At 38.1% G+C, this 18221-nt stretch overlaps 1 protein-coding gene across 10 annotated transcripts in view; it reads right to left on the bottom strand.

Annotated features, from left to right (window-relative positions):
• The window catches only part of Atpalpha (sodium/potassium-transporting ATPase subunit alpha), a 387348-nt gene that overhangs the window by 21252 nt on the left and 347875 nt on the right, over positions 1–18221 (bottom strand). For 4 of the 10 annotated variants that reach the window (XM_071597522.1, XM_071597520.1, XM_071597521.1 and 1 more), the window contains exons 1-7: positions 14200–15336; positions 13322–13402; positions 9883–10020; positions 6153–6356; positions 4530–4643; positions 2594–2846; positions 766–1034 (exon numbers count right to left, since the gene is read on the bottom strand). In XM_071597522.1, coding sequence (XP_071453623.1) covers positions 766–1034; positions 2594–2846; positions 4530–4643; positions 6153–6356; positions 9883–10020; positions 13322–13402; positions 14200–14211 — 1071 coding nt within the window. In that variant the 5' untranslated portion in view covers positions 14212–15336. Of the gene's footprint in view, positions 1–765; positions 1035–2593; positions 2847–4529; positions 4644–5360; positions 5475–6152; positions 6357–9882; positions 10021–13321; positions 13403–14199; positions 15338–18221 lie in introns of those variants that run through there. The other 6 variants (XM_071597529.1, XM_071597526.1, XM_071597530.1 and 3 more) reach the window with 5 other exon arrangements.

The raw sequence follows: 18221 nt of genomic DNA, 5'->3' as shown, positions 1-18221 counted from the left end.
TTATTATTTCACATTCAATATGAATATAAAATTGAATAGAAACAATTTTTTATGTAAAAGAAAAAATATGGTAACACTAGACCTTTTGAAAATGCAATTTCTACGCTTGTAAAATCCATGAAATATAAAGAAATACTTTTAAAATACCCAATATACTTTAGGATACTTTAGGATGGCCAAAATTTTACCAAACCCTACACTCCTGTATTAATTACATCATAATCAACAGTCAACTGCAATACTTAACACACACATGACACACATGGCAAATCCTAGCATTTGTTACCAAATCAATAGTTTGTCAAGTTTAAATTCTTAAAATGACTGAAATGGAGCACAAAAAGCTGCATGTTTTGAAGAAACAATTTTATAAGATTGCCTGCATACATTTAAGTCCACTGCATAGCACATGATATCAAACTTGTCATCTTCCTTCAACATCCTTCATCATTAATACGCAGTGATTTAAGTATATTAAGCTTGGACGTGTTTATTATACAGCAGATTAACCATAAAATATCGTATATTGAAGAAAAATGCAAATTGAGAAATTTATGTCAAAAAAATTGTGCAAGACTCTCAAGACTTCATTTAGAAGTGATCAAGATATAAAATACTGAGTGCCAAAAAAAATTGCACACCCTTGCCTGTAATTGAATGTTAAGTTATGATACTAGTGCACAGGCACAGACAAAGTGAAGAACCACATGCCAGACTAAAAAAAAGAAGAAACAATTGGGTAGCTTTTCTGAAAGGACCACTCACCGTGACAGTGGCCAGCAAGCCCTCTGGCACATTGGCTACAATGATACCAATGAGGAAAATGACAGCATCCAACCAATGATAGCCGAGAATGAAAGCAATGACGAAGAAGGTAACACCTAAGAAAACGGCTACTCCAGTGATCAAGTGAATGAAATGGTGGATTTCCTTGGCGATTGGCGTCTCGCCAGTGTCAAGGCCTGAAGCCAAACCAGCGATTCGTCCCATGACGGTATTGTCACCACAGCTTATCACAATGCCCTTAGCAGTGCCTGAAAATTTTTTAATATGACATTTGAACAAGGAATAGGAACAAATTTCTCCATAGGTGAGAATGATATTTTAATGGAGTCAACTCATTTTAATTTCATGACAATATCTGGGAAGTTTAAAAAAAATTAAAACATTCATGTGCCAATTTGTACTTTTACGTAGTATATAACAATATAAAAAATTCAGGCGAAATAATGTGTATTAAGGACAAACAGTACAATTGATGCAATTACAATTTACAATTACAAGCGACACAATACAATATGATTTGGCATAAAACTAAGCGATTATAGCGGCTAGTAATTGCTCCATACCAATTTTTTTCAATTAAGTTTTTGATCACATATTTAGATAGCTACAATATTCCGGGAACAATCACACAGAGAATCATGATTATATTCTGAAGTACCAAATTTCATGTACTTCATTTTATGTGACAAGAATATAAGCACCTTAATTGTGAAATATACACTATCAGAAATATTTACCAATGCCATTCCAACCATATGCTAATAAACCTTCAATGAAATGCTGTTTAAATGCTTAAATGATACATTGTCATAAATAAACTGAATTTAAATTATATTTAATTATTTACCTGCTGCTTACATGCATTTTTTCAATAACTATTCCCATGAGTCACTAATTTAACTTCCACAGATCAGTTACTCCATTGATGACGCCAAGGCATCATTGATGGAGGAACTGACCTGGTCGAAGACTCAAGTAGCCTTTCCCACAGAAATTTATGATTACTTTGGCTCAAAGTAAATCAAAATATTGGCTACCTTGGGCACTAAAGTATAAATAATAACTTGCGAATTTACAGGCCTTACTACTTCAAACAAATCATTAAATAGTTGATTTATCAGTAGCAACTAAGCTTATTATAGATTGAACTAAAGAAACCTGGAGATATCTATCATTGGGATGGAACCAACATGGTTGCTGCAGCAAAGCATAAAACATTTTGGGTCATTTCCGTTACCCTCTACGCTTCGAAATATTCTCACCGATATGATTATCATTTCACTCCACCATCATACTTCTCTCAGAATGATTACTTAATAGTTCTCAATAAGAGGCATTCATTGAAGACATAATGACCAAAAACATAATTAGTATATTGGAACAGGAGCTTGCATATTTTCTATTGTATATAAAAAAACTTCACTTAGTTCTATGCCACAGCACAATATACCTCTACACACCTTAATTATAAGTTGGAGGAAACAGCAAACATGAAGTTTAAAAATATTAATGCATGGAGTCAATGGGGTTGAATACTAAATAAGGAATAGTCACACAACAGAATTTCATTTGCCTGTGGCAATTTGCAAGTTTTGAATTATTTTATGGACAGCATAGGTGCATTTTTGATGATGCCATATCACACTTTCACAGTTGAATAAATGCGCAAGAGTCCTTAACAAAAGCGACCATACTATTGCATATAAGCTCTCTTATTGCCATTAACAGGAGTCGTGTGCGCTCATCCTAAAAGACGCTTAGCACTCCTTGTATTCTTATAAACATAGTAATAAAAATATAAACATACCTTCCACAGCGTTAGTGGAAAAGAAAGCCAAGTTCTTGGTTTCAAGTGGATTTTCATTAGTGAACTCAGGGCCACGGCTTTGAGGCTCAGATTCTCCAGTAAGAGAAGAGTTATCCACTTTGAAGCCTCGAGATTCGATGATACGGATGTCTGCTGGAATACGATCTCCAAACTTAACCTCAACAACATCACCTATAACAATGTCTTCAGCTCTTAAGGTCAACTTTTCACCATCACGAAGCACTGTAGCAAACTAGGTATTTGGGAAGTCGAAAAAGTTAAACATTATTATGAATTCAGTGAAGCATGATTACTATCAAATATGACTAGAGAAATAACACATGATAACTTTCTAGAATAGCAATTTTTAAAAATTGGTCAAGTATTTTAGTTAATGTCCAAGTTTACTTTAAAATTGTTGTTGATTGAATAATAATAGAAGAGTTGTTAACTATCAAACCAAAATCATTTATGATGCATAAAAGTTAACTCAAAAGAATACTTAAATATGAATACACAATAATAAGTGAACTGTTACAATTGAATATTAACTCTAAAAATACAATTTTAGGGGAAAATACTACAATATCTTGTTGTTGCATAACTTGGTGGCAATGCTACAAACATTGAATTCAAAAATGAGTAGCAAACAATTTAACTTTAAGTCACAGTACTATAGCATACATGCTGCCTTTCATCAGCTTCCACAACAATATGTTTCCACACTAATACATTTTAAACACACAATTATTGAAAGGCTAAATAGGTCAATAATGTTAGGACAGGTTCAACAAATACAATCTCTCAGGCCAAATTGAAAAAGGATTTACAAGAATAAAATGAGTGACTCTGTAAGTACTGATAAATATTTTTACGAGTATTTGTAAAAGCTACGGCATGCCTAAAACATGGCAAAGGAATTAATTTAAACTTTTTCAGATTTTGGCCAGAAAAAAAGATACCAGCAAAGGGTAAATATACCAACATACTTATATCAAATGACCAGACAAATGGTTTAAGGTTATATATCCAATTATAATTAATGATAAATACCTAATGCCAAAACAAAAGGGAGGTCAATACCTGTTAAAAAATAATTTTTGAGAAACAAGAGAAATATAATTACAATAAAGACACACTTCTATAAATTAATACTTCCACAGTTCAGGTCTAAGTAATTAACAATGGGTTTTTAATATTCCACTACGAGTTGAACACAAGTGACATTCCCAGGAAGATAAGAGCCATTATCTGGGTGGCAAAATTAATAGATAATATTAATGGTGGACTCAAAAACACCCGATAATTTGAAAATATATAAGTGCGATTGAATTCTACTGCAATATTTAAGTGATAAACAATGACTCATAGACTTAAAGAGCCTCCTTTATTTATAGGAGCATGATTATAAATAATCCCAGAAAATGTTTCCAGTAAAATGAACACACACAAAAGTACGAATAGAATTAAGAGCTAAACAGCTTACACCTTCTAATGCTTTACTTCACCATATGGAACTAACCCAAGAAGATTTTGGGAGAATGAGCATTCTTTTTCAACTCTGCAAGGAAGCTCGGCTCAACCTTTTCTTGGCTACATGTTTCAGGTATCTTCAAGATCACAACACATAAAACACCAAGATAAACTGCATAACAAATTCAAAATTTCTACACAAGAGACACTTGCTATACTATCACATCTATAGTGTTATAGCGCTTCCATCTATCATATGATCAAACTATATGCTTTCATTACTCCACACCAATTGTGTCAGGCAGTTAAAAGAGGGTTTTTTCATCTATTTAAAGCGAACACAGCATATTTTCTGATTAGCAGTGTAGATGCTAGGTATGTACATCTAGATACATTTTTACACTTGAAAACTAACTAAAAACTAGATAATTCTACACTCAGACAACCATTCAACACCACGTACCTGGGGGACCATGTTTTTGAAAGACTCCATGATTTTAGAACTCTTGCTTTCTTGATAATATGAAAAGCATCCAGTGATGATAACCACAGCAGCCAGTACAACACCCAGGTATAACTGAAAGTTGGAGTTGCAATTGAAAGGCACACTGTTCTACAGGTGAACACTTAAAGGAGTACAGACCTCTCACATAACCATGGACAAGGTGGTGGCAAGATGACTTGTTGAGGTACACGACTATTTCATGGAAAGTTTTAAGGTGTACTCAACAGAGGTGGGGTTTTGAGATCCTATGCACACATCTATGCATTGCCATTCACTTAGAGGGAGTGTATTAACTTGGGTGTTCTCTCTGTACAGCCGAAAAGCAAGGGATGAGGATTGAAGAGAAGGTGAAATAGAGGGGTACTTTTGCATTTACGTGACAAAGGTAGCAAGGGTTTTTACAAGAACAGGTAACCCACCTACATGGGATCAGACAGCGATGCTCTCATTCTCAGCTTCTGAGTAAACATCTAAGTCAAGAGGTCATACATTCAGATGGGTAGCCATCAAACTAATCCATCCAAGGATGGGATGCAACACAACTGAGCCAAAAATTAAAATAAAATTGAAACGAAAAACATTGAAAATGGTGCAGCCATACTAGATCGCGCAGTGTCAGCCACATTTAAATCACGCCAAACATTTCTGTTTTTTTTTACCTTCTATCAGGGGCCCTGTTGCTTCTGAGAGAGAGATATCACAGATAATATATAAATATATAGCTTCCCTAACTACTTTTTGCTAATTCTGACATAGCGGTGTTCCGAATTGAGGTACCGTCCCTCTTACCTGGGGTACCATACTCTTAAAGGATTCCATGATTGCAGAAGATTTAGCCTCTTGGTAATATGAGAAGCACCCAGTGATGATCACTACGGCTGACAATACTACACCCAAATACAACTAGAAGAGTTAGCAAGAGTGTTGGATTAGTAACCTAACAGGGATTCAATGCATAGCTTCTCATCTCTCTTTAATAACAGCCTCTGGAACAAGCTCCTGCTTTTCAAGGTAATGGAGTCTGGTTAAGATGACTTCAACAACATTGATAATAAATGTTTTACAATTTTGTTCAAAATTTACATGTAAAGACTCTGAATTTCATCTGTTTTACATAATTAACAAAGTTTAAGCTTGAGAGGCAAAGAGAATAATAAAAACAAAGGGAATTGAAAAAGGCTGACAAGTATTTTCATTGAGAAAGGGGGATGCCTTCTTTACACACAACAGGAATATCACAAAGTTATGTCATCAATCAAGGACGGCCACACCTAGGAAACAAACCCTTTAATACACTTTTCACATACTTGTCTTCCACACTGACAATGGTAAGATATCAAAAGATTTACATTGATGTTTAGTATTAAATTACAAAAATTATTTTGATTTGAATTACTGTAAATTCTTTCACTTGAAACAAATATATTTAAGGATGAAAAATTTTTAAGGCATTATAATAGAAATTTTAAATATTTTGAATTTTTTGCATTGTAGAATGTTTCAAAGTTGGTTCCAAGTGTACATAGCCTCATTCATTAGCTACAGAAAATACTAAGTGGATGTCTTCCGACCTCTACTTACATTATCATCAGCAGGTTCTTCCACTGTGCTTGCCTGAATGGAATAGGCAATGAAGCAGAGGATTGCACCAATCCATAAAAGTAAGGCAAAGCCTCCAAAGAGGTTCTTGCAGAATTTGACCCATTCTGGGGTTTGTTTTGGGGGTGTAAGGGCATTGGGGCCATCTCGCTCCAAGTTTTCCTTGGCCTTGGCATGTGAAAGACCCTGAAAATGGAAATGTTTTTTCAATTTTGGCCCTATTCATAAAACAGAAAAAAAATATACCTTTGAAGGCTTGAAAGAGACTTTCAAACAGCCAAAATGTATGGGAAAAAAAGAAAATAGCAGGGGTATTTCGGAGGATGTCACAGATTAATCCTCACATATTCACTTCATAATGATGCAAACAGGTTCTTTAAATATGATGCCAAAATTTTTACCACCTGAATTTTCACCAGTTACATCCTACATCCATTTTTAATCTATCTATCTACATCCATTTTTAAAGTGCAACCTTACATTTTAACTGATCAGGAATCTCAACTGCTTTTGCTTAACCTCTAAGGCAGATGGAAAATATTCTCAAATAGCTTAAAACATTTTATAATTTAAGGCATGAGTTCTGATTAACAATATGACCAGTACTTTGGAATTAAAATCCTGAACCACAATCACCCTGAAGTTATGGAATGTGTGACCAAAGAACAAAAGTGATTACAAATGATTCATCTGACAGCAGCATTAATAACTGGTCGCAAAATGAATAAATTATGGGTCTTAATTGAACACTATACATTATCTAATAATTTTATTTGGGAAATATTTCAATAATGTAATTTTTTACAGGTCAGTGTGACAGCTCCCTTTGCTACATAGAACTCACCACTCCTTCCACAAATATTTTCATTTTTGCTGAGTTTACTTAACGAATAATAATTTTGCCAATAGTCAAACAAAGTAATTTTCACATTATTTTCTATGATCTAATCAATATAACTCCTAACTTCCAACCAACTACCTAAATTTTTACATAAAGTTCTCTTACAAGCTGTTTTTAAAACTTTTAGGTCATGAAAAAACATTTAAAAATGTTACAACATTGAATGCATACCAAATGATATTGCTAATATTGCTGTAGATCATCTTTGTACAAGTCAGATAACTGAAGTTAATGCAGAGTTTTCTGAAAATAACATTACTTGAAGTGTTTTTCCATTGCTGTTGTTAAAGCTGAATATACTTAAATGATCCTGTTATAATGGAAGAAATGCCTGCTTTCCATGACACACAAGGAATGTAATTTGCATTACCTAACAACATAGCTGTCACTAATACCACCAGGGATAGTGCCACGCCATAAGTCACTCCCACTTTTTTTTCAATAAAACAAATTCTCATGAAATCGTATTCAACATTTTTGTCATATTGTTCAAAAAGCATTATGATATGAACATTAATAAAACAAGTAGCAGCCTAAAGGGGGTGTTAAATCTTCAAGGCCATCAAAAAAAACTTCCAGTGGGGATGATGGCAGGAGAATTAGCATGACATCCTGCATGAACAGTTCAAAGGTCAATAGTGATTAAACTAATCAAATTGAACATTTTTAGAAATTCTTATTGTTCCAAAATGACCATTTTCTATACAACATACTTGATACTTGCAAGCAAATTTTTTAAACTCAAATAATTAAAATTCTCCCCAATTTATTCCTAAAACTGTAGTCTACAAATTTCTATGCCTCATATAAACATGAAGGGTACTTAAAGGCTCTTACTCATACAAGTAATGATAACTTAAAAATTAATACTGGTAAAAGATTAAAATTGGCTTAAATTACCTATATTAATTGGAAAAAAACAAATGTGAAGTACTTATGGAGCTTGAAAGTCAAGTAACACATGAACAGACTCCCAAGGGGATATATATTATAATCACGTTAATTTCCATTTTAATGACAATATCTTGGATACATACGCTACGGCAATGATGGATTCAGAGTAAGCAAAATTTTTTATTACTTTGACCACTGTAATGTGAAAGTTACAGCCCAGACCCCATCTGTCATTAATCTCATCAAATATTATTCGATTATTTATGCTTTCAATTGGAAACCTAAAACATATCTCTAGAAAAACCCTAACTCCCATTAGCTACATAATAGCACCACATAGAAAAGTAACATTAGGAGTAATGTTTTCAATCAAACAACTCAAATACTATGGTTGGAATTTTACAATTAGATTTAGTAATGGAATTATCAAAGGAACAAATTTTGGTTGATTTAATCCATTGATGTACCCACTTTAAGGTTAACAAGCAAATATTCATCTGATCAGAGCAACACTTGCACTATTTAAGTCGTTTCTACACGTCTTACACACAAGTTTTCAGAAAATGTTACTGAATATGCCCTGAAAGAGCTTATTTTTAAGATAATGAAACATCTGAAAGAACTATCACGCACAAAAATCCTTCACCAGCACAATTTCATGCATTCATATCATGTACCTATGAACAAACTGTTTGCTATCACAATGCCTATGAGCGATTGGATGAATTGGGCAAACCATTTCATAGTTAAAAAGTGTCAAATAGCTCACAATTGTTGATAGGAGTGCACATTAAAGTTGTTTTCAAATCATAGGCCGAGTTAACTGACTGCATACATGATTCCTTAACTACAACACTGGTTTTAAGTCACGAAAATATAGACATGAAAACGTGGATACAGTTTTGACTACCACCTAAGTAGTCAATGAGAAGGTTGGCTTGATAGGTGAGGATAACACTTATCCCATTCTAAGCCCCACAAAGGCATGTGAAATTCACACACACTAATAGATAGATAGTCATCTTTATTTTGGGGTTATATTGAGTCTATGGAATCTCTTCAACCACCTACCCCCTAATAGGGTAATAAGGAAGGAGCCCCTTTTTCATCCGCCATTTCATGCCATCCGCGGATTTCCAGGAGAATCTGGAAAGTCTGAAAGATGTACAGCTTGGATGTCCTTCATTATAACCTTGACATTTTCACCTTTGGGGGCACTGTATTTAAACATGATTTAAGATTTGTTTTTGAGCCTTATTCCAAAAATTTGAGGGGGGACACAGTCCTATATCATCCTATATTTTACAAAGAGTCTATGCCATGTGAGTGAATGCAGGGCATTCACTCACATGGTATTGGGTGTTGGGCTATTGACCTGAGGGAACAGGTTCGATTTCACGTGATTTATCTGAGCACCCCTATCTTCACCCAAGTTGCGTGATTTTTAGGCACTAGATCTTTACTTGGAAAACTTAAGGAAACACAGAGAATGAGGCCCTAATTCTCCTTCATTACTCTGGGAATAATTTGCAGATTCCACACACTGTGCAGGGATTAGTATGGCTTCTAAACCTCACCTATCAAAAAGACTTTCAGGTTGATTAGTCTGGTTTGATGATACACAGAATATTAGAATTTGTTTTTGAGAAAACACACAACCATTTTATGGTTCTTTCAAAATTCTGGACAGATTTACACAAAATATATATTTCATTATGAGAACATATATAACAAGGGATTCTCAAATAGCCTTCACATTAGCATCACAAACCTTCACCCCCAATCAGATGCTTATGATGGATAAATTACCAAATCCATCGATACTTGAATTTAATAGTCAATACCCTTAAAAATGGTAGGGCCAAATATCATAATCTTGACTAGGAACTAAATTAAATAGCGAGGTTAAAAACTTACGGTGTCAGGATTTGATTGCAGGCGTTGATATAGTTCTTCGATAGAGATTTTATGATGGTCGATATCTAACTCCTGTTTCAAATCATCTAAGTCATCAGCTTTTTCAGATTTGGTCTTCTTTGGGTGTTTCCTCCTCGACTGTAAACAATAAGAAATTACATTTCAAAAACCACTCATGTTATACAAGAAGCAAAGAGCCACAGAATACACCTTACACATACCTACACAAATGAACCTTTTACTGCAGACTTCTTTGATTACATAAATTAACATTGGATCATTAAGACAATCCATTTAGAAAAATGAGTTGAAAAAGGTAAAGTAATGTCCTTCATTTTGGTCCAAAAATTATTTTGGGGCGATTATTATGCAAGGATTGAAGTGAGACCGGGGAAGATTTGACAAATGTATTTAAATTTAAAACTTCTTTTAAAAAACCATACTCTGGTAATTTGTCTTGCTTGAGCAGCAAAAGGCACTCAAGAAATAATTTATTAAAGTGACATGTAAAAAAGGAAGCCTGCAGGTACTTAGCAATGCAGCAAAGACAATGAAGAAACCGTTAAAGAAAGTAGAGGGCATAAGAAATATCCATAGGATTAAAAGCATGATTTTAAACAATTATAGTAAGTAATCAACCATTACAAATCACAGCATGCATTAGGAATCAACAGAGACTAAATTTAGAACATTTATGCGACGACAATGGACCTCCACCACACAAAATTAAACCCTTGATTAGTGTATGTATGCCATATAAGGTATTGATACAAAAGGAATAGCCATATACCATAACTCGCATTTAATCAATATTAAAGTAAAGTGAAAAACTACATAAACACACTTTCCACCACATACGGCACATTCTTCGGGTTAGAGACAATTAACGGTAAAAACGGAGTTCATAATCATGATACATCCTTTAAGCAGTTTCAGGCAAAACATTTTTTCCATAAGCTCATGCATTTCACAAGACAAAAAACCAGCATCATTCAGAGAATACAAATGAGCAGCTCACTTAAGAGAATGAAAGATAAACAACAACGGTAGTTGGCTTTTTAGAACACTGATGAACCTACGTTGGGTACCAAACAGGAAAAATAAATTTAAGCGTCACGAGCTTCCTTTCTCAGCGGTGAGATAGTAAATAAGGAAAAGCACACAAAGTATACCAAACAACTAACAGCAGTCAACAAATAATTAATCGTATTGAGCGACCATGGCAACATTTTTCTAGTACCAGGATCGTTGGTTTCGCCAAAAGAAACGGGCATTCTAAGTACAACTGATACGGGAACGGGAAATTGATACATGTTGATTATTAAAGCCTGTCAACTATGCCTAAAACTGAAGTCTGAAATAATTTTGCAAATTAAACTTTTCTGATGACGAGAGTAAACAAAACTCCCGATTCTGCCAGTATGAGGAAGCTAGCAGCAAAAAAAAATTATAAATATACATTTTAAATATGATTAATTGGAAGATATAAGCGCCAAAGGCAACACCGATTTATTTCAACTTACGTATCGATTTGGGAAAGAATGCTCCGAGTGGCAGAATGTTAAGTCACTAGGGCTAAGTCCCGTGATAGCTGGGTTAGCGAGCAGCCTGGGTAACTGCCTCATCGCGAAATAGACGAACGAGAACGGTATTATTTTTTAAAGCTAAAATGAAGGTTAACCATAGGGTCTGAGGCCATTCTAAAATTGAGAGGTTATTGCTAATTTCTGCACCTTATCTCGAATATGGTCATTTACTTAATTGTTTTAATTCTTTTTTACACCCAGCTCTAATTATATTAGAATCTGTACCAAATTTTTGCAATGTTAGTACAGAGCATCTCTCGTCGCTCCGAACGGCAAATGTAAAATCTCATTTAAAGACAGTACGGATCGGGGAGGCGGGCAGCAGTTCACGGGTTGAGCATTGCTAACTTGGGCCACAGCCTGGCCGAAAAATGACATTTGAAAAGTTTAATGGCATTTTAATAAACTGAGTATTGACGGTCAAACCGAGGAACGCAATAATGAATTAATATTAAACAGTAAATAATTCACCTCCTTTGCAATGAATGGAACAATATTTCAAGCTAACATGCGAAATGCAGCAGTTTGCCTCAAGTTTTGGCTTGAGGCAAAATTGTTGCTTGCAAAGTTTATTCCTAAGTTGCTACTAACATTGCCTTATTAATTTTGTTAACTAGTTCATGTACACAACCCAAAACTGCAACAAAAATATCTTCCGCATGATAATATAACACAACTTGAGATTCTTTCATCTACACTTCTCAAAAAATCGACTGGAATCATATCAAATGTGTCATATTTTTTGGTGCATCATGAATATTATATAAAGTGATTCTTGGGCCACGAAATTTTTATCGATTAACAGTGTACAGATCCCATGCAAGGCAAATGCATCAGTTCATTTGTTAAGTCACCAAGTCAATAGGGAGGATTGCTTTTTCGTGTCAAAAGTCTACCTTGGTATCAAGGGTGGTATGATACTATGACCGGAAAAAACTACTGCGATGCTTTCACCACAGTAGTTTACCATCGGAATAATATTTTTGACTAAGAATCGCTGCCTGCCTGAACCTTCAATATTGCTGAAGCGAAGGTGCCGGCTCCTTTATCTTACAAAAACGCACATGGATTTAAAATTATGCACGATGCAGCAATAAAAAACTGCTGCAATCAGCCGGCGATGGCTACGCTGGAAGTATCACTCATTCATTGCCAACAAGCCATTACTGCAGATAACAAATACGCCTGGTTAGTTCAGATATTGGTGAATCCGGTCATCAACAAGAAAAGCATGCACTACACATAGAACTACGTCTAGTCTCGTACAACTTTTCCACTCCTCCCATATTCTGGTCGCCACCACTAAGAAGCGGAAAAGTTCTACGATAAGGATAAGATTGTCCCGGCAATCGCATACTAATTCTTCAAAAAATATTGAAGAAGGGAAAATCAGTCGGTAAATAGCCAGTAATTCAATAGAATTAGCATGTAGATACGTAATCACAAGTACATGCACCGTGATAACTTATGTGGATAGGTTTAAGGAATATGTTAAAAATTCTGAAGCAACCGGAAATGTTAGTTCAATATATACTTAAAAACATCGATTACAAATTACAGAGCAAACAAGCATGAAACGTGACCCCAGAACCTGAAATACAAAATTAATTGAGGTTTAGAAAGAAAAGCCCTCAAATTCGCACAATATATGCGAATACTAATTTTAAGAGCCAAAAAGACAGCGGGTGACGATGCATTGCAAATCCGTCAGGAAGATGTTTCACTTTCTTAATCCCGCCACCGCACTACGTACACATAAGATTGGGAAACAGAGAAAGAAGAGTTATAAGTGCGTGTTATTAGACCCAGCGGACGCCTGAACCAGAAAAGATTGAGATCGAGACTACCGGTACCTTCAGCATTCCATCAGCAGTCTTGTTGTCATCTCGTATGGTCGGGACCGTCGCAACGCGATATGAATCTGTACGTCCATGCTGAAAAACAACAGTTATATAGCTAACCAGCAAAAAAATCAAGAACAGCTATAATCTTCCCAGACAAACACACAGTAGGAAAACATTAGATTACAATTCAAACACAAAAAAATCACATTTAATTAAGGCTTTCTAAAACTAGAGGGATACAAAGAAACACATGGAACGTATCGACGGTACGCGCCAACGCTCTGGGCCAGGAATTTCAAGCGGTCTATACGCCAGCTAATATAACGCCCGGGGGAAACTTGCACATCCTGCAGCAATCAAGCCTGGAGCTATTAGCCAAGCAACATTGCGATCGAAGCAATGGGTTATGTCAATTATGATGGGAATTTTTAAGTTTCAATTTACGATAACATCTAAAGGACGTGAATCGTATGGTATACAAGTAACATCAATTTAGGGCAGGGCGTGATCATCACAGTATAGCATTAAAGTGCCCAAGAAAACTAAATAGGGATACTGCACAACTACAATAAGTAGTGCATAAACAGAACACAACACATACTATAAAAGATACTACTTACTTCAACTGCAGGAAAGACAATGGATAGTAACGAAAATTATCGTGAACAAGCACTATGCACTTAATGAAAACCACATCCAAAATTATCGTGGCTATCCAGACTATCAAGCGAAGTAGCACACATGGCAGAGAAAGAAACGATATTCCATTTTTCTCTCCCTGTATGCAAAATTAAACCTCCACCAGAAAACACAATGCACACAGCTCAACGTCCGGAGATAATCCAGCGCTATTAACGGAAAGACTCCCAATGATTTGATCAACTAACCTCGTCAGGCATGGCGAAGGAATTCCTTCCGTTTCAGTCTACGTATGTACAAGGCGTCGGAATCCGTGGAGATCGGATTCAGAGAGATTTTTCACTCGGATTTTGTTGTGTCGGGGGAGGAGGAACGAACGGGGAGGGCGACTCGATGAACAACCAGGAGATGAAAACCACGACGAAGATCTAGGAGAAGAGAGTAGTCGAAGGGGCGTGCCTCCGGTGCTGGTGTGGTAACGGTGATTATTGAATGTCCCAACCCTTCTTTTCAACAAGCGAAGGCGACGATTGAAGTGGGAAGAAAAGTAGGGGGAGGAGGAGGACTAACAAATAAAAGGGGAAGCGATATTTTTCTCAGAATTAGGCTTTTCCCCGGGCTCCCCACAATCACCAAGCACGCACTGTTTGAGCTGCTGCCTCGACACACTGGAAGCCGGACACCAAAAGAACTGCTAGGTCTATCCCACCGCTGGGCGGCAGGTCGGTAGGGGTGTTGGAAGAGCGAGAGAGAGAGAAGAGAGGAAGAGGGGAAGGACGTGCGGGTAGAGAGAGAGCGACAGAGAGGGAGAGAGAGAGGTAAGGAGAGCGAGAGAGAAAATGCTGGGGAAGGAGAGCGGCGAAGAGGGGAGCGAAGGAGGAGGAAAAAGGCAAGGCTGACAAGTGCGGTAGTGGCGGGGCAGGAGAGACTCGACGGCCGCCTGGAGCGAGAGTTCAGACCGGGCGGGAAAAACCAAGCTTCCGCAGAACAATGTGTATGTTCCTTCTCCTATTCTTCCCCCTTCGACAGAAACCGTAGGTTTATATATCCTTGTTCACGGGTCGCCTCGATTCTCCCCGGGAGTAGTACGAAGGCTGCAGGACAAAGAGCCTCGAGAGTGGAAGACGCTACCGTCTTTCAAATTTTTCGCCGGCGACGGGGAGAGGTGTGTGTAGACAAAGGCTGACTCTTTCTGCAGCATGAGAGGACACTTCCGATGCCAAGTGGGACCAAACGAACTGCACGTTCCCTTCTTCCCAAAACAAAACACCTCCCACCAGCACACACTCTCACACACACGAAACTGACACACACTGGATGGTAACCACACCGCTCACAACCTGTATGTATTGCTGGTCCCCGACAACTGAGAACCAAACGAGGAGGCTCACTCTCTCGCCTGGCGATGGAAGAACCTTATTGAACCCCTCCCCTCCCTCACCCGGACGGAAGAGGAGGGAGACGAAAGAGGGGGAAAGGGAGAGAGGGTGATAGGAGGAATAGGAGGAAGAAGAGGGGGAGAGAATGGGATGGGGCGGGTCAACTCCCCTCCACCCTTCTATTCCCCTATCTCCTCCCCTCCCAGGGAGAGGGCACCTCTTCTCTGACGTCATACTGCGTCACGAGTTGCGCCGCCCGCTTCGGCTCCCTTCGGTCAACCTCGGCTCCAAGCCCCGAGTTATGCCCCTCGACACGCGACGTAGAGGAGTCCAAAACCTCCCACCGCCACCAACGCTCTTATCCCCTATAAAACTCCACCACTCCCTCTTGCCCCTACCGACAACCACGCTCTCCTCCCCTGCTTCCATACCACCCTCCCCCACACGCGTACCAGAGTCAACCTTCCCCCCTTTATCTCTCGCGGTCTGGCAGGTGCAGGTGGGCACCTTTCCCTCTCGGCCACCGACAAACCTTCCCCGGGTTCTTTTACCACTAGGGGAGGACAGCGTCCATCTCGTGTGACACTCCATGCGAGTCCTTCGCCAGCTCCAACGGGGGTGAGCAGAGGGGCAACGGAGTGAGCAGTCGACCGTGTGCAAGGCACCCCAAACGCCCCTTACGCGAAGACTGGTTCGGCTCTTTAAAAAACTTTCCACGCCCCCCTTTCGTGCCCAAAACACACGCACCCAAGTCGTGCCGGGAGGGTTTTGCGACGGAGCCGACTTCATCTGATGGTTTTCGGCAAGAGGGGGGCTGATACGGTGGGAGTTCTTCCGAGAAACTTATCCCTTCATTCTTCAGGACAGCCGCAACTTAGTTCTATACATTCTAACTCCACCTTTTCCTCAATTTCCTGACGAACATTTGTCTTCCCCCGATTTGTCTCTCTGTTTGCTCTCAAATTTTGGTGGGAATCGTTCCTCATCGCTGCCTTCGTCTCTGCTACCGACGACGTCTGCCCTAAGCATTTCTTGGTTGTACGCGCGATGACCTGGGTCAAACACGAACTGGAGCCCATTTACAACATTGCTTGTCAATTTACAATTGCTCTTCATTTACAAGAATGCCAACTACTTTCAGAGAATGAGTGTTTTAAAATGTTTCATATAATATTTAAATTATTTTAAGTGAACTTCTTAATTGACCCGAAGATTTAAGAAACATCCATAAGGGACAACCGTATCAGTAATCACCAAATCTTGCATCGCAATCATGAGTTTTTCAAATGATTCAGCCTTTTTATTCGAATTTAAGAGATTTAGTATTTCCCATACATTTCCCTTACGAGTGGTTACACATTTTTTTTAACTAAACAAAAAATCTTCTATGCGAACTTCACTCGAACGGAACGGAAGTTAAACGGCCAAGAAACAGCGTGACGCAATCTAGCGCAAGCAAGATGCCCGAGTTCACCACAGTTCAATCTTCACAAATGTCAGCGACATGCACATACTGCCTCACGTTGGCAGTTGTATATTACAGTTGTTCCTTGCGGAATTCTGCAAATGCACATCCGAGTCTAATGTCCAAGTTTTCCTTTCTGCGAGATTTAATTTTTACTTTTCGTAACTCGCTCTTTCGTCTGAGTGCTACTGAGTAATGTGACTGACTCAGATTTACGAACGAATCATTTTTCACCGAAGGGGGTTTACATAGTCTCATATCAAATAAATATGTGACGACTTTCATTATAATGGAAGTAAATAACTATAAACAACTATGGTACCTAGGCTTGTAAGTGGACGATGAAGAAGGCATGTTATGCGTTCTTCTAAACAAACCTAAACAAAAACTAAGTGGTAACCACAATGTATCGAAAATACACGTAAAGTTTAAAAGTTAAAATTATCTGTGGAATAATTAACTTGTGCGAATTATGAAAGAACCATAAAGCATATTAAATGAGGCATACGATAGTTTGCATTCGATACCATATTTTAGTTAAGCATGACTGCCCTACTGTTAACGATTCAAACCATTTACCACAGACGCATCAATTTGAAAGGTCAAATTGTGTTGGCGTTTTGCACCCGCTAACCGAATTATGATGGCTAAATGAAACGTTTATTTCGCGGAATGAAAGTTTTATCGATCGGCATGAAGAGCTCAGGATCTTTCGGGCTCCTATGCGCAAAGGTCGTTAATTTTCTCCTTCACCGGAGTGAGCTTTCTCAGATGACCTCGAAAAGTATTCCATGGCGCGAGGTCCCCGTCCCTCGCGGGACGTTTGGAGAGAGAGAGAGGTATGTTATTAGTGTGTGGCACCTGTGGGAAGCAGCGATCGTCCGCTGGAGAAATAAACGCCGGCAGGAATTCTAAAGCAATACGCATGTGATAGTTTCGGAATACCACTTTCCGAGACAACTTTTCGCATTGCTCTGGTGGCACGGAAATATGATCGATTGCCGGGTGAAATTGCGTAGAAACACGTCGAAAACTGCAGAGTCAAACAGGGCGAAATACGTACGTACGCATCAGTACCTCATACTCTTCGCGCTCTTCCCTTACAAATAGGCAGGCAAAGTCAAAATGGCCTCATTTCACGTTATTTTCTGAGGCTCGTTCCTTTCACTAATTTATTCTGCAGCACTCCATCCTTTCATAATTATTTCACCTTTGCCACATCCATTCGTTGTTTCATATACATGCTCTCCTCAGCTTTAGTATATAGAAGAGCAGGAGAGGAAGGGCCATACGGAGATAACTCTACGGCAAGGGGTGACGGATGTAACACCGAACAGAAGAATGGAGGGCAAGAGTAAACCAATATTAGAATAGACATACTGATGATGATGGTACATACGGGTACGCATACCCATATAGAGAGAGA

This window comes from Hetaerina americana, unplaced genomic scaffold, assembly GCF_022747635.1.
Source record: "Hetaerina americana unplaced genomic scaffold, ioHetAmer1.1.p SCAF_9, whole genome shotgun sequence".
NCBI classification, from domain to species: Eukaryota; Metazoa; Arthropoda; class Insecta; order Odonata; family Calopterygidae; genus Hetaerina; species Hetaerina americana.
Note: the sequence above shows the minus strand (reverse complement) of the source record. Positions and strands in the feature narration are given on the sequence as shown.